Consider the following 23223-nt stretch of genomic DNA (forward strand, 5'->3'; position numbering starts at 1 on the left):
AATGAGAGGTAGTCAACATGTAGAGTTATACTTTTTTTTTCTTGTGCGTCCTGTTAGACATACTCCGCATTAAATTCTATTTGTAAGAATTTTGGAGATGCCAAACATTTCTAGACTCTGCGCATGGTTGGGTCTTGAGCTGGTCTGACTCCTATGTACTTCAGGCACACAGGGTGCAGCTGCCACATACATAAGGACACTGCAGACAAAAACCATTTGATAAAATACCTTATTTTTTGGGGACTTTTTCCCAGCATCCTCTGATGTACAAGTTCCACCCCTGAGGAAAGTAGTGCACCAGTATTTGCTTCTCACTGAAGCAGAGTAGAAACTAGTTTCTGTGCACAGTAGTAGCAGGGACTCCTTTTGATGGAGAGAGGATTATTTACTAGTTTGAATTACTCATGATACTTGCTGCATGATTCATATTTTTGCCTTGCTCATTTATGTGAAATGCCTATTTCTTGTGACTTATCTCCTAACTAAAAGAAACTTTGTTCACATCTAAGTAAAGGATTCAGATAAATATTTTTTAAAATGTAACCAATGTTTTGAACTAATTTTGTCTTCTAAAATGAAGATTAAATAATGCAACCAAAAATTCAGAAGCAGCAATGCTTACAGAAGTTATTCACATAAGAATTTGTAAGTGAAAAGAAAATTATCTCTGCATATAGAACTCAGTCTTTATCTTACCTGTCATAGTCTCCATTACACAGCGCTCTGACAGAGATCTTGAATGCCTGCCACACTGGATTTAATGTATTTTTTACAACTTCTGTCTTGTGACAGATCGTAAAACTGAAAAAAATAAATAAATATTTTTTCACTTTTGAGTGATCAGATGTGGAGTCACAAATATGCAGAAGTAGTCAATAATCTCTTTATTGCTCTACCTCAGTATTTAAATAATTTAATTCTAAAGCTAGTATGTCCAAATGCAATCTAAAACAGAAGTACAATGAAGTCTAGGACTAGGAAGATTTTGCCGAACTGGAAAAGGGCAGATTTTAGAATTTATAAACTTGCAGTTGTGCCAATTCATGACTGCTGTGTTCATTTTAACTGCGGTATTTGGTTCTATAAACGTTGGAACTCTGAGAAGGTGAGCTGGGTCCTTGTTTCTCTTTGACTGCTTGCACAGTGAACAACTCTTGAGCTATTTTTCTGGACTTGGACAGACCTACTTCAGAGAGACCACCAGGACCCTTCTAATGCATGGCCTAGCTCCAGAAAATGTATATGGACCTGTTTTGTTTTTTTTTTTTAATGCAAATCATTTTTTCTGAATCATGTGATTCCACACATCCAGAAAAAGTTGCATGTATGTGGCCACTGACACCCACTGGACACTAGGCAGAGAGAATCCTTTTAGAAAGTTCAAACCTTGAAACCACATTCACTGAAGGATAGCAAGTTTTAGTAATCTGTCCATTATCTGAGAACAGCTGCAGGATACAACAATTGCAACAATCAGAAGGAACTACACAGAAATAGGACACTTAAAATGTTGAACAGACCCAGAAGCTGGTTAAAAAGAACAGTGAGTGCAACTGACTTTAAAACTTGTTTCACAGCTTGCATCACTTTGCTTTATCTTCCATATGGATAGGAAATGTCCGCACAGATTGACTTGGAAGGAAATCCCAGGTGGACTATTCTGGGTATTGGGATTATAGAATTTTTGGTGGAATGCACAACTAGTGTAGCCCCAGGAACCAGAACAGAATTTAGATCTGGGTGTTCTGCAAGTTGTTTTCTCAGGCCAGCTAATCATACCAGTAGAGAACCATAATCCTCAATCCTTCTCTTAGAAAAAGATTTCCAAACTACACAAAAAAACAAATCAAAATCTGAACAAAAATTGTGGAACATTGTAAACCTCATGTCCAATCAGCCTGCGCTTATCACTTCTCATTTCCTACTGCTTTGTTTGTATGCACAAGATTGTAAACTTACTGAGGCAGACCGTGTAGTCGTTCTTGTCTGAGCAGTGTCCAGCCACTATTGCTGCTATGTAAATAATAATCATTTGCTTCTGGAGACAGGTTGTAGCAACAGATACCCATACATGCCAAGTTTTGTGCAGCTCCATGTAACATTTCTTGACAGTGAGAAATAGTCAATGATATCCCATTCAGGGTCTGTTTGTGTATCAATTCCCATAATTTCTGTTTAGAGATACCATTAATTTATTTTAAAAATTATCTTTTGGCCCTCATTTTACATTCAAAATAGTGAAAACACTATTGGTCAGGAATGAGATTTTGTACCAGTGGCATCTCAGTGGCATTAATGATTTGTTTTTTGTTTCTTTTAAAATAAAGAGCAATATCATAGAATATCAGGGTTGGAAGGGACCTCAGGAGGTCATCTAGTCCAACCCCCTGCTCAAAGCAGGACCAATCCCCAATCAAATCATCCCAGCCAAGGCTTTGTCAAGCCTGACTTTAAAAACTTCCAAGGAAGGAGATTCTACCACCTCCCTAGGTAACGCATTCCAGTGTTTCACCACCCTCCTAGTGAAAAAGTTTTTCCTAATATCCAACCTAAACCTCCCCCACTGCAACTTGAGACCATTACTCCTTGTCCTGTCATCTTCTACCACTGAGAATAGTCTAGAACCATCCTCTTTGGAACCACCTCTCAGGTAGTTGAAAGCAGCTATCAAATCCCCCCTCATTCTTCTCTTCTGCAGACTAAACAATCCCAGTTCCCTCAGCCTCTCCTCATAAGTCATGTGTTCCAGACCCCTAATCATTTTTGTTGCCCTTTGCTGGACTCTCTCCAATTTATCCACATCCTTCTTGTAGTGTGGGGCCCAAAACTGGACACAGTACTCCAGATGAGGCCTCACCAATGTCGAATAGAGGGGAACGATCACGTCCCTCGATCTGCTCGCTATGCCCCTACTTATACATCCCAAAATGCCATTGGCCTTCTTGGCAACAAGGGCACACTGCTGACTCATATCCAGCTTCTCGTCCACTGTAACCCCTAGGTCCTTTTCCGCAGAATGATGGCACATCTCTTATATTCATGATTCAATTAACCTCAATGGTGTTGAATAAAAAGTTATTTTAAATTTGAAATGTTTTTTCTTCAGAAAAGAGGTACTGCAATGAATTCTAACGTGGCATCTATTTATCAGTTATCTAAAATAAGTTAAAATGTATTCCCTATAAATGATTCCATTAAATGGGAGATATACTTTGGAAATGGAAGTTAAGTTTTGATACCTATAAGTACTTTGTAGCTGAACTGAAAAGAATCTATTCTACTTTAGGTTTGGAATTTAATACTAACAATCACACTGTTAATTGTTTGGATGTATTGGTTACCAGTTTTATAACAAAATAACTATATCTCTCTTTTGGAAAATTAGAAAAAATTATTTATTTTAATCATATATAAGATCTAACCTGAGCATTATTAGCTGTTTTACACCTAATTGTTGAGTTAGGGGAATATGACCTATTCAGATAATGTACAACTAAGATGTGTGAAAGGTTTATGACACATAGCTGTTTATAATTAAACAGCATATAAAAAAAAGAGGTTATAATTTGAAAGGTTAGGACTCTTTAGGCCTAGTGCTTGGGGTGCCTCTCTAGTCCAGTCTTCTATTCAAATCAAATAGGATCTTGCAGATTTCCAGCCCAGGCTCAATTAGAAGAGCACCTCTGAACTGCGGATTCCTCAAAAGTCCCACACAGACCTGCTTGCAGCTATAATGTCCGATAGTCACACCCTGTTCCAATGACTGTGTCCTGGCTTCTGCTGCAGTCTGCTCTGTACACAGTTCTTTGGGGATTTCTCCTTGCATCTGGCTTCCCTGGTGCTCCTAGCTCCTAAGCTGCTGCTATTTTCCCAAGAACCAGATAATTTCCTGGGTCAGGGTCTTTCCTTCTATCTGATAAGGAGAAGGGGATGTGCAAGGGTGAGGGGGCTGATGAGACTGACAGTTTCTTGCTTACCAGGTTCATCAAAATCCTTTCCTAAGCTCCACAAACCCTATCTTTTATTCTTGTTCTTATTGTGAGGGAGCCCCTGAAGCTCTGAGCCAAGCTGGGGAGTATCGATCCAGCCTCTCACATGAGTTCTGAAGTGCTGCTCCTTGTATCCCATTATAATCAGATTTAACGGGCTACTTGTAGGGTTGCCACCTCTGAGGTACAAAAAACCTGGGCATCTGGGATGATCCTTAGCTCATAAAATTGGACAGCTCAGTGTGTGCACTGAGCACCCTTACAAATTACCTAGGACAGCTACCTCAAAAAAGGGATGATCTCCAGAAAACTGGGACAGGTGGCAACCCTAGGGGCAAGTAAGGAATTAAAGGCTCATTGTGGTCACTATCAGCAGCATACAGAGGCAATTATGCCTACCACTGGTGGGGTGTGGTTCTTATGGACAGGGCTCAGCCACACTTACCAGCACTCAGGAGGTTCCCCATTGACTGTCTAAATGCATCAATGGAAGGGAGAGGAGAGAGTGGCCTGCAATTTTTCAATAGAGGCCCAAGTACTTTCCTGCTGCACTTTATAATCTTTAGGAGCTGAGCTGTTCCAGCAAACTGCCTCAGAGAGGCACAGTTCTTGGCGACAGCCACTTATATAGAACAGCTTATGCTCCAGAATTTGCCAGTAAGGCTAGTTCCCCATGGACCCACCATCAGGCATGGCTAGCCTCTGGACTGCTACATTCTTGAATATGACAATGAGGAGTATCCCAGAAAGGAAGACTCCAGAAAACAGGTTAAGCCAATTGCTAATAGACCCACATAAGCAGTCCCTGGACCAGGAATTAGTAGATCAGATATTTCTTAAGTGGAACACAACAGAGATAAATCTATTTTAGTGACTTAAGCATGAACGTAGAAGACAGACACATCTGAAAATCATTTATGTATTGAGAGGTTTTGAAATTTTGTTCATAAGTCTTTTTCCCTCAGGACTCTAATGAAAAGGTTAAAATAGATCTCCAAACTTGCAGCAAAAGGACTCTTCTCTAAATCAATCTTTGTGCATTAATATATTCTTCACAGATGCATCTAGAATTCTATTAACATGTTAAGGTATACCACATGATCTATTTCCAACAGTAATAAATTCCATGCCATTTTTTCATAGCACTCTAGGCTTACTCACAAACCCAGCTTTAAAATGCCTTAGTTACGTTATTTTAACTGTGTGCTAAAATAATATAGTCTTATTTCTACACTGCCATACCATTATCTAGTTTAGGTAAATGAACTTGTTAAAATAGTAAACTATATTCCAAGCAATTGTTGTTATGAGGTTACAGAATAAATTAGAGCTTGCAGTCTGACAATCATCATCAAAATGCAATAACTGTGTATTATAACTACCAACATCAGATATCCCTATTGTCTTTATAATTTTTGTTATCTACCTGCCGTCTTCATTGCTTCGATAAAATACTAGGAAAGGGTCAGATTTCCCAAAGAAGTCCTTCTTGTCTAACTTGTTTGCACAAAACTGCATAAGTACAGAATCCTAAAAAAGAAATAAAGACACAAATTATGCTCAGCTTGTCATCTGCAAAAATAAAGAACAAACAACAAAACAAAGTAGTTCATTTATATGTGAGCATTTAAAGATTACTCACCTTCAAGATAATCTCTGCACATTCACATTCTTGGGATATGCCAACAGTGCAGCTTGACCCAGTGAAACCTTCTAGAAGCAGTGCTCACTGAAGTGCTCTCAGACCCCTTTTGTATCCAAGCATTTGGAAGGCAGTACTATAATAGGGAGACATGTCATGGTGCACCAAATGCCTCAGTTCCTTCCATTGCCTTCTTGGGTCCAAAATTGAAATTATGACTGAGTAAGAGGGGAAGGTGGGTGGGGAGTGTGAATATGAAGAGTTCATCTCAAAGAATTTGGTTACAGACGAGTAACCTTCATTTCTTCTCTGAGTGGCCTCTGCACTTTCCTACTCTTAGGATAGTTGGATAAGCAGTACTCTTGTCTCTGGATAGTACAACACGGAGTCCTAGTTAAATAGAGACGGTAATACTACTTCACCAAACTGCATCTGATCTAGATGCCAGCTCTAAGGAATATTTCTAACGTTATGAAATAGAGCTCCACATTGCAACTCTACAGATTTCTAATATGAGAATATTGTAGCTAACAGCACAGACAGCAACTCCACCAACAGTATGTCAAAGACAGGCCACAGAAGCAGCCCTTGCTCTAGCCAAGTGCACTCTAAGCCCTTCTAGAAGAGAAACAGATGTAAGTTTATAAATCTTTCCATACTTATTCTAATTCACTTAGAAAGGCATTGGCATGTGATTGCCTGACTGTTACTCTTTTCTGAATGAGAGAAAAAAAAACCCTAGGTGACTGCTTGTATTCCTTAGATTGAACCAAATGGAGCATTAGCCCTCTAAGTTGTGCTTCCCTGAGTAAAAGTAAAGCTTGGGAAAATATACTGTCAAGTTTATAGACTAGTTAAGATGGAGTTTTGTTACAACCTTGAAGGGAAATTTCAGGTGCAGACAAAGGACTATGATATTTTTGTGAAAGACTGTAAGGGAGACAGGGGAAATCAGCCATAAGAGCCTGCAACTTGTTCACTCATCTAGTGAATTTAATAGCTACCATAAAAGCTGTCTGAATTGTGATATGAAACAGGGAACAATCTCTCAGTCTTGAAAGGAAGTTCCATGAGCTAAGTACTAGATTGAGGTTCCATGTAGATATGGACTCACTAATCAGAGGGCAGATGTTCATTAATCCCTTCAATAATCTTATTATACCATGTCTAAATACAGTATTTTGCTTGACTACATTTTGATGGTATCTTGAAGCCAAGATGCTTGTGAGATGTACTTTTCCTGACAGTTAGGACAGCCCAAAGGATTTCAAATGAAGTAATTACTTCAGTATGGACTGAACAGGAGCTGAAGCTTGGTTCATGTTATTGTGGGTTACACACAAAAAGAAACTTTTCCACTTATAACTGGTGAGTTGACTGCTTCCTGGAGTTGAATAGACTCTCCTTTACTTTTTCCAAACAGATAGCTCAAGTTCTATGACCATGCCTTCAAGTGGAGAGAGTCTGAATACGGATACAATACAATTTCCCTGTTAGGTCAAAAGAAAATGGGTATTTGTGGCACCTTAGAGACTAACAAATTTATTTGAGCATAAGCTTTCGTGAGCTACAGCTCACTTCATCGGATACATTCAGTGACTGAATGCCACTAATGTCTCTAAGGTGCCACAAGTACTCCTTTTCTTTTTGAGAATACAGACTAACACGGCTGCTACTCTGAAACCTGTTAGGTCAATAAGTCTGGAATTGCAGGAGACAGATAAAACCCTTGTGATAGTCACAGTACCTGAGAATGACTAATGTCTTGCTCAGGCCAGGGCAATCACAATAACCTTGGCTTTGTCTTATTTATTTTCCAGTGAACACTGAATTAGAAGAATTGGGGGAAAATGCAGAGAGGAGACCTACCTCACAGCCTAGAGGAAATAGAATATCAGGGTTGAAAGGGACCTCAGGAGGTCATCTAGTCCACTGCCCTGCTCAAAGCAGAACCAATCCCCAACTAAATCATCCCAGCCAGGGCTTTGTCAAGCCTGACTTTAAAAACTTCTAAGTAAGGAGATTCCATCACCTCCCTAGGTAACGCATTCCAGTGCTTCACCACCCTCTTAGTGAAAATGTTTTTCCTAATATCCAGCCTAAACCTCCCCTACTGCAACTTGAGACCATCACTCCTTGTTCCATCATCTGCTACCACTGAGAACAGTCTAGATCCATCCTCTTTGGAACCCCCTTTCAGGTAGTTGAAAGCAGCTATCAAATCCCCCCTCATTCTTCTCTTCTGCCAACTAAATAATCCTAATTCCCTCAGCCTCTCCTCATAAGTCATGTGCTCCAGCCCCCTAATCATTTTTGTTGCCTTCTGCTGGACTCTTTCCAATTTTTCCACATCCTTCTTGTAGCGTGGGGCCCACAACTAGTCATAGTACTCCAGATGAGGCCTCACCAATGCTGAATAGAGGGGATTGATCACATCCCTCGATCTGCTGGCAATGCTCCTACTTATACAGCCCAAAATGCTGTTAGCCTTCTTGGCAACATGGGCACACTGTTGACTCATATCCAGCTTCTCATCCACTAGTAACCCCTTTTCTGCAGAACTGCTGCCTAGCCACTCGGTCCCTAGTCTGTAGCAGTGCATGGGATTCTTCCGTCCTATCTTGTTGCAACAAGATATCTCCAGATACCTCCACAGGGAGAAGATATAGTTTGTTACCAAGTTCTGGAGTAACTACTTGTGCTGATCATGCAAGTTTCTGCTCAGCTGATAGGCCAGTATCTTGTCCTTGTTTGCAAGGAGGATAAATTTGGTGTACTGCGCACCACTCCCACAGAGTGGAAGTGTCTTTGCACAGCTTGCTTGTTCATACAAAATATTGATGTAGTATTCCTGGCAACTACTTGAGCCACTCTGTCATGTGGTTGAAGGAGAAAGGACTCGAGAGCCCAAAGTATTCCTTTTAATACTGATACAGAGTTTTTCCTCTCTGAACTTCCAGTGACTGAACTGTCAAATTCTTGCAACAAGCTCTCAGCCCAGATTGGAAGCGTCTGAGTCTACTGTGTCTGACAGAATTGCAGGGTTGAATGTGGGAATAGGAAAACACCTCTGGGTAATGTCTGTTTTGGTTATACAGTGTCCTTTTAGCCAGTGTTGTAGAGGCCTCATCTTTAAATGTGTACATAGTGTTATGTACATTACAGAAGCCATAATGCCACCAAGCTTGAGTAAGAACAGCACTGTTTGATATTCGTTCTCCTGCAGTACTTTTATCGCTGTTTCGCTGTAAGGATTTTAAAGTGCCTTTCTTCTGGAAGAAAACCTCTGCCTTTTTGAGAATACAAAATTTAACCAACAAAAGGTATGATGTGGGCTGGAGCTCTGTGCAATTTCTTCCCATTTATCTGAACCCCAGTGTTTGGAATAGGGTACATGATTGTGACATCCTGTGAGGATGCCCAGGTGAGCCAATCATGCAAGTAAGGGACCCTAACTTCTCAAATGTGCTGCTACTACTGACAAGCACTTGAGGTGCCGCAGATAAGCCAAATGGAATGACAACAAGCCATAAGTATTTTTGATGTGAATATCTGATTGAGATGTGACAATAAGCATCCTGTACAGCAAGAGCCCCAAACCAGTCTTGAATTGATCAGGAGGAGATGATCATGACTTGGATAAACAAGCAGAGGTTGAACTTTCTGTTGAAAGAGTTGAGTTTTTGAAGGTCTAAAATGATTCACAAAAAGAAAAGGAGTACTTGTGGCACCTTAGAGACTAAAATTTATTTGAGCATAAGCTTTCGTGAACTACAGCTCACTTCATCGGATGCATGTAGTGGAAAATACAGTAGGGCGATTTTATATACAAAGAGAACACGAAACAATGGGTGTTACCATACATACTGTAACGAGAGTGATCAGGTAAGGTGAGCTATTACCAGCAGCAGAGAAAAAAACCTTTTGTAGTGATAATCAAGGTGGGCCATTTCCAGCAGTTGACAAGAACGTGTGAGGAATGGGGGGAAGGGGGGGGGAATAAACATGGGGAAATAGTTTTATTTTGTGTAATGAGACATCCACTCCCAGTCTTTATTCAAGCCTGAGTTAATGGTGTCCAGTTTGCAAATTAATTCCAATTCAGCAGTCTCTCGTTGGAGTCTGGTTTTGAAGTTTTTTTTGTTGTAATATTGATTACAGACCTAAAAGTCTCAAGTGACCAGAGAGATTAAAATGTTCTTCGACTGGTTTTTGAATGTTATAATTCTTGACGTCTGATTTGTGTCCATTTATTCTTTTATGTAGAGACTGTTCGGTTTGGCCAATGTACATGGAAAAGAAGCCCTTGAGGAATTCCACCATGATTTCAACAATTGATTTCATTCCATCATCAACCTCAGCCTGGACCAGTCCACACAAGAGATCCACTTCCTGACACTACAGTGCTAATAAGTGATGGTCACAAACACCACCCTATACCGGAAACCTATTGACCGCTATACTTACCTACATGCCTCCAGCTTTCATCCAGACCACACCACACGATCCATTGTCTACAGCCAAGCTCTACAATAAAACCGCATTTGCTCCAACCCCTCAGACAGAGACAAAAACCTGCAAGATCTCTATCAAGCTTTCTTACAACTACAATACGCACCTGCTGAAGTGAAGAAACAGATTGACAGAGCCAGAAGAGTACCCAGAAGTTACCTACTACAGGACAGGCCCAACAAAGAAAGTAACAGAATGCCATTACGAGCAGTCACCTTCAGCCCCCAACAGAAACCTCTCTAGTGCATCATCAAGGACCTACAACCTATCCTGAGGACGACCCATCACTCTCCCAGATCTTGGGAGACAGGCCAGTCCTTTCTTACAGACAGCCTCCCAACCTGAAGCAAATACTCACCAGCAACCACACACCACACAACAAAAACACTAACCCAGGAACCTATCCTTGCAACAAAGCCCGTTTCATAGATACTAAGGTCAGAAGGGACCATTATGATAATCTAGTCTGACCTCCTGCACAATGCAGGCCACAGAATTTCACCCACCCACTCCTGCAAAAAACCTCTCACCTATGTCTGAGCTATTGAGGTCCTCAAATCGTGGTTTAAAGACTTCAAGGAGCAGAGAATCCTCCAGCAAGTGACCCGTGCCCCATGCTACAGAGGAAGGCGAAAAACCTCCAGGGCCTCTTCCAATCTGCCCTGGAGGAAAATTCCTTCCAGACCCCAAATATGGCAATCAGCTAAACCCTGAGCATATGGGCAAGATTCACCAGCCAGATACTACAGAAAATTCTTTCCTGGGTAACTCAGATCCCACCCCATCTAACATCCCATCACAGGCCATTAGACCTATTTACCATAGATATTTAATTACCAAAACCATATTATCCCATCATACCATCTCCTCCATAAACTTATCGAGTTTAATCTTAAAGCCATATAGATCTTTTGCCCCCACTGCTTCCCTTGGAAGGCTATTCCAAAACTTCACTCCTCTGATGGTTAGAAACCTTTGTCTAATTTCAAGTCTAAACTTCCTGGTGGCCAGTTTATATCCATTTGTTCTTGTGTCCACATTGGTACTGAGCTTAAATAATTCTCTCCCTCTCCGGTATTTATCCCTCTGATATATTTATAGAGAGCAATCATATCTCCCCTCAACCTTCTTTTAGTTAGGCTAAACAAGTCAAGCTCCTTGAGTCTCCTTTCATAAGACAAGTTTTCCATTCCTCGGATCATCCTAGTAGCCCTTCTCTGTACCTGTTCCAGTTTGAATTCATCCTTCTTAAACATGGGAGACCAGAACTGCACACAGTATTCCAGGTGAGGTCTCACCAATGCCTTGTATACCGGTACTAAAACCTCCTTATCCCTACTGGAAATACCTCTCCTGATGCATCCCAAGACTGCATTAGCTTTTTTCACAGCCATAACACATTGGCAGCTCATAGTCATCCTATGATCAACCAATACTCCAAGGTCATTTTCCTCCTCCATTCCTTCTAATTGATGCGTCCCCATCTTATAACTAAAATTCTTGTTATTAATCCCTAAATGCATGACCTTACACTTCTCACTATTAAATTTCATCCTATCACTATTACTTGAGTTTACAAGGTCATCCAGATCCTCCTGTATGATATCCCTGTCCTTCTCTAAATTGGCAATACCTCCCTTTGTATCATCCGCAAACTTTATTAGCACACTCCCACTTTTTGTGCCGAGGTCAGTAATAAAAAGATTAAATAAGATTGGTCCCAAAACCGGTCCTTGAGGAACTCCACTGATAACCTCTCTCCAGCCTGACAGTTGACCTTTCAGTAGGACCCGTTGTAGTCTGCCCTTTAACCAATTCCTTATCCACCTTTCAATTTTCATATTGATCCCCATCTTTTCCAATTTAACTAATAATTCCCCATGTGGCACAGTATCAAACACCTTACTGAAATCTAGGTAAATTAGATCCACTGCGTTTCTTGTGTCTAAAAAAATATGTTACTTTCTCAAAGAAGGAGATCAGGTTGGTTTGGCACGATCTACCTTTTGTAAAACCATGTTGTATTTTGCCCCATTTACCATTAACTTCAATGTCCTTAACTACCTTCTCCTTCAAAATTTTTTCCAAGACCTTGCATACTACAGATGTCAAACTAACAGGCCTGTAGTTATCCGGATGACTTTTTTTCCTTTCTTAAAAATAGGAACTATGTTAGCAATTCTCCAATCATACGGTACAACCCCTGAGTTTACAGATTCATTAAAAATTCTTGCTAATGGGCTTGCAATTTCAGTTGCCAAATCCTTTAATATTCTTGGATGAAGATTATCTGGGCCCCCCGATTTAGTCCCATTAAGCTGTTTGAGTTTCGCTTCTACTTCAGATATGGTAATATCTACCTCCATATCCTCATTCTCATTTGTCATGCTACCACTATCCCAAAGATCCTCTTTAGCCTTATTAAAGACTGAGGCAAAGTATTTGTTTAGATATTGGGCCATGCCTAGATTATCCTTGACCTCCACTCCATCCTCAGTGTTTAGCGGTCCCACTTCTTCTTTCTTTGTTTTCTTCTTATTTATATGGCTATAGAACCTTTTACTATTGGTTTTAATTCCCTTTGCAAGGTCCAACTCTACTTGACTTTTAGCCTGTCTCACTTTATCCCTACATGTTCTGACCTCAATAAGGTAGCTTTCCTTGCTGATCACCTCCCATCTTCCACTCCCTGTATGCTTTCTTAATCACCTCTCTGAGATGCTTGCTCATCCAGCTTGGTCTACAACTCCTGCCTATGAATTTTTTTCCCCTTTCTTGGGATGCAGGCTTTCAATAGCTTCTGCAGCTTTGATTTAAAATAATCCCAGGCCTCCTATCTTTAGATCCATAAATTCTTCACTCCAATCCACTTCCCTAACTAATTTCCTTAATTTTTGAAAGTCAGCCCTTTCAAAATCAAAAACCCTGGTTGCAGATTTATTTTTGTTAATCCTTCCATTCAGTTTGAACTGAATTAGCTCATGATCACTTGAACCAAGATTATCCCCTACAACCATTTCTTCTATGAGATCCTCACTACTCACCAAAACCAAATCTAAAATGGCATCCCCTCTAGTCAGTTCAGCAACTACTTGATGAAGGAATCCATCAGCTATCACATCTAGGAAAATCTGAGCCCTATTATTGTTACTAGCACTCGTCCTCCAGTCTATATCTGGGAAGTTAAAGTCTCCCATGATCACACAGTTTCCATTAGTATTTACTTTATTAAAAACATTAAAAAGGGCTCTATCCATATCCAAATTAGATCCCGGCGGTCTATAGCACACCCCAAGCACTATCCCAGGGGAGGCTCTAATAGTTCTTCCCCAATGTCATTTGTGCCCAGACGGACTCTGTCTTATCCATTCCATCGCTTCTTATTTCTTTACATTCTACCTTATCATTGATATACAATGCTACTCCACCACCTTTACCTTTATTTCGGTCCTTCCTAAACAGCACATACCCTTCAATACCTGTAGTCCAGTCATGACTACTATTCCACTATGTTTCTGTTATCCCTATAATATCTGGTTTCACTTCCTGCACCAGTAGCTCTAGTTCCTCCATTTTGTTACCTAGGCTCCTCGCATTGGTGTACAAACATCTTAATTTTTGCTGTTTGGCCTCACTCACATTCTGTACCCTATTAGGCACGGTCATTCTACAGCCAGTATAACCTATTAGACTGGTATCCACACTGCCCTTCCTCCTTATATCCATTCTCCTACCCACGGCTGTATCCTTTCTTACTTCTTTTTTTCCCCTCTCAATGCTAAAATCCGGCGTGGAGATTACCTGTACATCTCCCAACCATCTCCCAACTGTGTCCACATATCTATTCAGGGGACATCATCATAATCACATCAGCCACACTATCAGAGGCTCGTTCACCTGCACATCTACCAATGTGATATATGCCATCATGTGCCAGCAGTGCCCCTCTGACATGTACACTGGCCAAACCGGACAGTCTCTACACAAGAATAAATGGACACAAATCAGATGCCAAGAATTAGAACATTCAAAAACCAGTCAGAGAACACTTCAATCTCCCTGGTCACTCGATTACAGACCTAAAAGTCGCAATATTACAACAAAAAAAACTTCAAAACCAGACTCCAACTCCAGTATTGAATGAAATTCTGATCTTAGCATGTCCTCCGGTGAAAGATGCATGAAAGGAGATGAGGAAGGAGAGTTGGGACAAGGGATAATGTTTACAAACTCCAAGATACATCGGTCTATGGCGGTAGTACTCCATGTATATAAGAAATATGAGAGTGTTTTCAAATGAAGGTGAGCCCTCTTATAGGTTTAAAACTGACCTAATTTTTTTGGGCATCCCATCAAACCTGAGGCTGGTGCAGAGGAAGACTATACAGCGGAACTCCTGCTAGCTCATGGTAGTTAGGTATTGCGTTGCTGCCGATGCTGAACAAGAGGCTGCTGTTGGTATAGGAAGTAGAGGCTTGGTATGGTTTCTCTGGCAACAAAACTGAGTCAGAAAATCTTTTCCTAGGGGGCTGACAAATCCGCAGAGACCTTGCAGTATACCTGGTATCTTTCAGTTTTTCTAGAACCTTGTCTGTTTGAGAGCTAAATAGCCTTTCACCATCAAATCACAGATCCTTGATGGAGGTTCTTGTTTCTGGAAGAATTCCAGAACAGATACACGTGGTGCCTCAAAGTAATCGTGGATGCTCCAGCTCTAAACATTACATCAGAAGCATCAAATGATGTTCTCAAGGAATGCATAGCAACTAAATGACCTTTGATAACCAGGGCTTTGGCCAGTTATCTCTGGTCTTCAAGCCATGACTGGGCAAACAGTGCTATTGAACATTACTGCCTGAAAACTCACCACTAATTCCCAGCTTGGCAGAGGAAAACATCTTTCTACCTTGTGCATCTAGCTGCTTAGTTGCTCTAACAGAAGGGGTAGAGTGGACTACACCTTTATCACAGTCACCAAGTGAGCTGCACTTCATACTCCTTCCAATCCGTCTTGAGTGCAGGTCACAGGTGACCGGCCTGGCTACCTTCACCCTCTCTCAACGGTGAAACCACATGGTCCTACTACTCAGATTGGATCTCTGAGCTGCAGCCCCCATTTACCAACCGTGTTAACCTGACAGACCCAACTGGGTCTGGCACTTTTCCTCCAGGAGCTTATGAAAGAGTAAGCTTGTGAAAGAATAAGTTTGCAGGGACAGACAAACAGCTTCATCAAAAAAAAGTATCATTTATTCACCCAAAGGTACACACCAAGCCAAGAAAATGGTATAAATAATTTAAGGCTTATACTCCCATTTCCCCTACCTGCACCTTAATATTTCCTTGCCAGCTTTGATAAGTTCCATATAGCCCAGTTACCTCCCTCTCTAGTAGGCTGGGAGAAGCAGACTGCTTGCTGCAGCTTCTGTCTGTGTCTCATTCAGCCTGCGTGCCAGGCTCAGTTTGCTAACGGATCCTTTCTTCCCTCCCTCCATCTCTGCTAGGCTAGCATCTTTAAGATTTTATTATACGCTTTGATCCTAGGTTTGGCCCAGGAAAAGTAAACTTTGTCAACCTAGTGGGCACCAGGCCAGGAGTTATTTTCCACTTATTAGCTTTCTCATTGTTCCTGAAGGATGTTGGCATTGCTTATAATAGCACCTTATCTTTGCCATTGTTTTATTTCCTGTTCCTTTCCCCTTGCAACTTCCTTTAACTTAAGTCTATACACAGTCAGAGAAGAGAATCTCACAGGTAAACTGAGGCACATATGATATTTATAAACAATACACAACTCCCTCATTCTGCACAACCATCCTTTAGCGATTTGGGCAGGAGCCACCACTACCAATGAATTTGTAGCTTGAAGGATCAGCAAGAAAAAGATGACATCAGAAGGCAGCTCCATATAGTTTGCTTTTTTAGAAACTGCCTGTCCTGATGCTCTGTTTAATCAGGTATTTTTTGCCAGCTGTAAGAAAACTTTCTAGAATTCACTAGGTAATATTACTCCTAGAGGATGAAGTCAGAATATTGAAAACTAAGTGTAGTTTCCTCTTGTTACCAAAGGGATGTTTAAGGTAATAGCCATTCTTTCTGCAACTTGGAACATATATTCTGCAAGGAGAGGAAGAAGATGATGCATCCACGTTCTTATATGGAAGAGTTTGAACATTTGGATCTACAGGCAGAGGTTCAATAGGCTCTTCTATAGCTCTACTGCAGACAATGTGTTTGAGACAAATCTCTTGGTCCCTAGCAAGTGTAACAGTTCTGGTGCAGGTCATTTCCCTTGAACCCTTTTGGGAGAAGGTTTCCCTTGTGGCTGCCTTTCTTCAGCCCTTTTAAATTCAGGATCATATCTATAGGGAAGGTCAATATGGCCACATTGCCAGTTCTGCCAGTATCCGGTAGGGAATTCCCTATGATAACCCATAGTGAGGGAAAGTGATCTCATGGTCTGAAAGGCTGGAACCAAAGGAGGATTAGGGCAAGAAAAGGTATTAGTTCAGGGTGAAGACTATCTATATGGACTAATAAGAGGGCTAAAGACCTTCCACCAGGCTTCCATACATGTATATACCTGAAGAAGGAAAAGTGGCAGGGTAAGGAGGACACCTCTTGAACCATGGCTTATCTTTAATTCTCACATATCAGAACCAAGGACCTGTGCACGGTACTAAAATCCTTAATCAAAAAAGAATTCAAAACTAATTAAACAAAAGAAGGTGACGGCACAGGGAACGATCCATTCCAATGAATCTGGGTTCAAGAACCTAAAGGGGGTTCCTAGTTCACCTGCTATCACAGTTGGAAGGAACTGAGGCAATTAGCATGCCACACCTTCTTTTGTACCTCCCACCCTCCAAATCCCAGAGTCCTGAGGAGAGAGACAGAGTGCACAACAGCATTCCAGCAGACACTGCTACTAGAAGGTTCCCTCAGTCCAAGCCACAGTGCTGGCACATCTCGAGACTATGAATGTGCAAAGGCAATTTGAAAAAGAAAAAAACGGTTACTCACCTTCTCGGAACTGTTGTTCTTTGAGATGTGTTGTTCATGCCCATTCCAATCGCGTGTGCGCGCGTGCACGTGCACAGTGGCCGGAAGATTTCTCCCATAGCAGCATCCATCGGGTTGGTCTAGGCGCCCCATGGAGTCATGCCTTCATGGCGCTCAATATAGAGCCCTGCTGACGCACCACCCCTTCAGTTCCTTCCTGCCGGCTGCTCCAACAGAGGGGAAGGAGGGTGGGTATTGGAATGGACGTGAACACCACATCTCGAAGAATAACAGTTACGAGAAGATGAGTAACCATTATTTCTTCGAGTGCTTGTTCATGTCCATTCCAATCAGGTGACTCCCGAGCCCAAGTTCAGGAGGCGTGGTTGGAGCTGTCCACTGATTAGAGTACTGCTCGTCCAAAGGCAGCAGCATCTCTAGCCTGCTGGGTAATCGCATAGCGCATGGCAAAAATGTGTATGGAGGACCATGTCGCCGCTCTGCAGATTTCCTGAGTGGGAGGCTGAGCCAGGAATGCTGTAGATGAAGCCTGTGCCCTGGTGGAGTGTGCAGTGATCGGAGGTGAAGGAACACCTGCCAGGCTGTAGCATGCACGAATACAGGATGGTATCCATGACAAGATGCGTTGGGATGACACAGGCTGACCTTACATCCTGTCCGCCACTGTCATGAATAACTGGACTGATTTTCTGAACAGTTTCATTCTCTCAATGTAAAAGGCCAGTGCCCTGCGGACATCCAGAGAGTGGAGTCTCTGCTCCCTACCACTGGAATGTGGCTTAAGGTAGAATACCGGGAGAAAGATATTCTGGTTGATGTGAAACTGCGACACAACCTTCGGGAGAAAAGCAGGATGAGGCCTGAGCTGAACCTTGGTCCATACAGAACTCTGTGTAGGGAGGGTCTGATGTTAGGGCCCAGAGCTCAGACACCCTCCTGGCCGAGGTTATCGCTACCAGAACTCCACCTTGTAAGAGAGGTAGCAACATGCTCCCTGCTCTAACAGTTCAAAGGGAGGGCCCATGAGCCTAGAAAGGACCAAGTTGAGGTCCCAGGCAGGGACAGGCTGACGGATGTTAGGCTATAGCCTGTCGAGCCCTTTTAGGAATCGGCTGACCATGGTGTTAGCAAACACAGAGCAGCCTTGCGTGCCCAGGTGGAAGGCCGAGATGGTGCTAAATGCACCCTTATCGAAGACGAGAGTCCCTCCAGCTTCAGATGGAGGAGGTAGTCCACAATGAGCGGCACTGAAGCTAGCATGGAGGGCGAATGGTGCTGCGCTGACCAGACTGAAAATCTCTTCCACTTGGCAAGGTATGCGGCTCTCGTTGAGGGTTTCCTACTGCCAAGGAGGACCTGTCTAACCTGGTCTGAACAGGAAAGCTCCAATGGATTTAACCATGGAGCTTCCACGCTGTGAGATGAAGCGACTGGAGGTTCGGGTGCTGGAGACGTCTGTGATCTTGTGTGAGAAGGTCTGGGAAGAGCACAAGGTAATTGGGGTTCCCGGGGACATGTTTAGGAGAGATGTATACCAGTGCTGACAGGGCCAGGCCAGTGCTATCAGTATGACATGGGCTCAATCTCTGCGGATCTTGAGAAGCACCTTGTGAACGAGTGGTATGGGTGGAAAGGCATATAGGAAAGAATCTCCCCAGTGGAGGAGGAACACATCCATGCTGGCACCCAGGCTGTGATTCGGGAAGAAGCAGAACTGCTGGCACTTCCTGTTGCGTCACGTGGCGAGAAGGTCTACCTGGGGAAAAACCCACCTCTGGAAGATTGGAATTGCGACATCCAGGCGAAGGGACCACTCGTGGCTGTGAAACGACCTGCTGAGGTGGTCCTCTAGCTCGTTCTGTACCCCAGGGAGGTACGATGCCTGAAGGTGTATTGAATGTTCTACACAGAAAGTCCCAAAGTATGAGGGCTTCCTGGCATATGGGAGAGGAGCATGCACCCTAGTTTGTTGATATAGAACATTGCTGTTGTATTGTCTGTCATGATTGATACACACATTGTCTCGTTAGGTATGGAAAGTCTGACATGCTAGGCACACTGCTCTCAGTTCTTTGACATTGATGTGGAGATCCAGATCTGCTTGAGACCAGAGGTCTTGAGTCCTGTGGTATCCCAAATGAGCTCCCCAGCCAAGTCTGACGCGACCATCACCGGTGACAGAGATGGCTGTGGGGCGGTAAAGGGAACCCTTGAGCACACCTCCTGAGCATCAATCCACCACAGAGGGGAGTCAAGGACCACGCGAGGCAGGGTCACAATCCTGTCCAAGCTGTCCCGGACTGGGCGATACACTGACACAAACCACGACTGAAGCGGTCAAAGCCTGAGTCTGGCATGCTGTACCACGTAGGTACAGACAGCCATGTGTCCGAGAAGTTTCAGGCAGTTCCTCGCTGTATTGTTTAGGGCCTGAAACCTTGCCTCTGGCAGGTATGTCCTGACTTGGGTCAAGTCCAGTACTGCCCCTATGAACTCTAGCCTCTGGATAGGAGACAGTCCATTTTGCTTAGTTTAGAAGTAGACCCAGGCTATCGAAGGTGGCTCTGATTAATCTGACCTGAGCTTCCATTTGGGTCCTGAAGCAGCCTTTGATCAGCCAGTCATCAAGGTACAGAAATACCTGTACCCGGTGCCTTCGCAAGAACACGGCGACGACTGCCATGCACTTGGTGAAGACTCAAGGTGCGGCTGACAGGCTGAACGGGAGGATGGTAAATTGGTAGTGGGTACTGTTGACCACAATCTGAGGTACTTCCTGTGGGGTTGAGAAATTGCAATATGAAAATGTGCGTCCTTCAAGTTGAGGGCAGCATACCAGTCTGCTGGATCTAGTGAGGGGGTGATGGAGGCCAAGGAGACCATGCAGAACCTGAGTTTCTTCACGAACTTGTTGAGTTCTCGCAGGTCCAGGATAGACCTGAGGCCGCCTTTCGCTTTAGGTATTAGGAATACCAGGAATAAAAGCCCTTGCCCCTGTGTTCCGGAGGAACCTCCTCCACTGCCCCTACCGATAGGAGCGACTGCACCCCCTGGATAAGGAGCTGTTCAGGAGAAGGGTCCATGAAGAGGGACGGGGAAGGAGGGTGGAAGGGCAGGAATGCACAGAATTAGATGGAGTATCCCCTGTCTACCGTGCGGCGCACCCAGAGGTCCAAAGTGATACAGGACCATGCACGGTAGAAAGGGAACAGTGGGGAGGAAAAAAGTTAAGGTGGGGTAGATCCAATCTCTGATCTGGTGTGCCATCCTCGACTGCCCCTTCAAAAGGCGGTTTGGGTTGGCCAGAGCCCTGGCCTGAAGATGGGTGTTGTCTCCTCCTGCCACTCCTGTTCCTCCTCTGAGAGCCATCCTGGCGGTTTTGCTGATGAAATCTTGGAGGAGATTGCAGTCTGAAATGTCTCCACTTGAGGGTGGCTTGTGAGTCTTTCAGACTGTGTAGCTTCTTGTCTGTCATTTCAGAAAAAAGCATCACACCCTCAAATGGGAGGTCCTGAATAGTTTGCTGGACCTCATAAGGGAGCCCCGAGACTTGGAGCCAGGAGCCCCTTCTCATGGCCACCCCAGTAGCCATGACCCTAGTGGCGGCATCTGCACCATCCAACACAGCCTGGAGGGAAGCCCGGGAGAGTACCTTCCCCTCCTCCACAAAGGCTGAGAACTCAGCTCGGGAGTCTGAAGGGAGGAGCTCCGTAAATTTGGCCATTGCTGCAGAGGTGTTAAAAGAGTACCTGCTGACGATGGCCTGCTGGCTCAAAATACGGAGCTGCAAACCCCATGTAGAAAAGACCTCTCCCCCGACAAGGTCTAGTCGTATAGCCTCCCTGTTTTTTGGAGAGGGTCCTTGGAAACCCTGCCTCTCACGCTGGTTAGTAGCATCCACAACAAGAGAGTCAGGAGGTGGGTGAGAATACGAATGTTCGTACCCTTTGGAGGGCACGAAATAATGCCTCTCATTGCGCTTGGCAGTGGGCAGCAAGGAAGCTGGGATCTGCCACAGGTTCTTGGTGGTGTCGACAATAGTCTTAATAAGTGGTAGGGCAATACAAGAAGGTCCTGAGGGGGCGAGGATGTCCACCATGGGATCAGCCTTGACTACATCCTCGGCCTTAATTCCCAGACCCTGAGCAGCCCTTCGCAGCAACTGCTGCGGCACCCTGCTGTCCTCAAGTGCTGGAGCTATGGCTGTGCCCACCAATGCCTTGTCTGGCAACGATGAGGAAGAAACACTTACAAGAAGCGAATGCTCCCTGCCATCTGCTCCCAGGGAGTCCAGCAACTCTCAGAGCAGCGTTGGTGCCAATGGAGTGCTCGCCGGCACTGGGGCTGTCGACACTGAACCTGGTGTTGACGCAGGCATCAGAAACACCGGTGGAGCCGTTGATGGAACCGATGCCAAACCCCACATCTGGGCCGATGAAGGTGGCAGGCCTGTCACCGGCATCGGCGCCAGGATCGTCAATGCCTGTGCCATAGTCGGCGTTGAGATCAGTGCCGGTGCCGAAGTCGGACGCGTCACCGGTGCCAAGGTCAGTGCCGGCAATGGCACCACAGCCAGAGGAGTTGGCGTGTGGGCAGGCACCGAGGTAAGCTGTGCAGTTGATGGCAGGATGAAGGTGGCTGAGGCCACAGAAGACGCAGCGGAGCGGTGCCCTTGATTCCTTCCCCTGGCTTTGGTGAAAGGCCCCGGGGGTCCAGAATGGCCACTGTGATGAATTCTGCCACTGAGATGGCCATGCTTGGGGCTCTCTCCTGTCTCTCCCTGACTTCGATCTTCGCCTCCTACTCCTCCTAGATTGGTAGGAGTCAGACTGACTCCAAGGTCTCAGACTGAAGACCACGGAGGAGCCGAGCCTCGGTGTCTTGAGCGTTGAGAGCTCGGGAAATGAGTAGGTTCTCTGTCTGAGTGGGCCAGTGCCGAAGGACATGGAGAGGGGAAGTGCCTGGACATCACTGCCGGCTTCCCTCTTGACTGCACCCGGAGGTGGGGTGGGACCGCCAGTGCTGAAGGTTCCTCCCTCCTTGGGTGCGAGAACGGCACTGTAAGGTGCAGCAGGTCCTAAGCAGCTTCAAAACCTTCCGGCATCGAAGGGAGCTGTAGCTGCGGGCCCATAGGGACCAGTGACCATGTGGAGCCCAGACTCAACTGCCTCGCTTGGGCAGGAGTTGAGACTGCCCAGTAGGGGATCCGGAACTGTGGCCTGTCTGAGGTCTCACTTCTCTGGATTTAGCCGGAGGCGACTGACTGACTGGCTTCTTTTTCTTCTGAGGCACCGGTGAGTGGGATCGGTGCCTGCTCTCCGCTGGACCTCAGGAGGTGCCTTGCCAGTGCCAAGCGTCCCGGTAAAGTCTTTTCTCGGCACTAAGCTGGAGTACGGTGCTGGGGCGCTCCACATCAAGGAGCACATGTTAGGAGCCAGGTCCCCTGAGCCTGGGTCCGATTGGGGGCATAGAGCTGCCTTCACGAGGATCACTTTAAGCCGCTGTTCCCTTTCTTTAAGGGTTCTAGGGCGGAACTCATGGCAGATCTTAGAGTGATCCTTTTGGTGACCCTCCCCTAGACACTGTTAGCATGAGGAATGTAGATCGCTCTTTGGCCTGCGCTTTGAGCAGGCCACAGAGTTTTTAAACCCTGGGGCATAACATAGCTCCGGGGAGTCAAAATGGGGGGGACCCCCAAACAACTCTGATTACTAATAAACTATACACAAAGAACAGTAGAATGTGCTTGCTAAGCAAGGACTACGGGACGTTCCAGCCAACCGTCACTGGCGATAAGAAGGAACTGAAAGAGTGGAGGGTTGGCAGGGCTCTATATTGAGCGCCATGAAGGTGGGACCCCAGGGGGCGCCCAGACCAACCCGACGGATGCTGCTATGGGAAAAATCTTCTGGTTACCATGCGTGCGCGCACACCTGATTGGAATGGACATGAAAAAGCACTCGAAGAAGAATTAGGCATTACATTGTACCCTGAAGGGCACGATATTTGGAATCTGTTGGGCTTCCAAAGGCAATGAATAGTCTGTATAATTATTTA

General features: G+C 44.4%; 1 protein-coding gene across 3 annotated transcripts in view; it reads right to left on the reverse strand.

Annotated features, from left to right (window-relative positions):
* CPNE8 (copine 8) overlaps positions 1–23223 on the reverse strand; it is a 285766-nt gene that overhangs the window by 150684 nt on the left and 111859 nt on the right. For all 3 annotated transcript variants that reach the window (XM_074942429.1, XM_074942430.1, XM_074942431.1), the window contains exons 8-9: positions 5416–5519; positions 697–801 (exon numbers count right to left, since the gene is read on the reverse strand). In XM_074942429.1, the coding sequence (XP_074798530.1) occupies positions 697–801; positions 5416–5519 (209 nt within the window). The remainder of the gene's footprint in view (positions 1–696; positions 802–5415; positions 5520–23223) is intronic.

Source organism: Natator depressus, chromosome 1 (assembly GCF_965152275.1).
Source record: "Natator depressus isolate rNatDep1 chromosome 1, rNatDep2.hap1, whole genome shotgun sequence".
Classification (NCBI taxonomy): Eukaryota; Metazoa; Chordata; order Testudines; family Cheloniidae; genus Natator; species Natator depressus.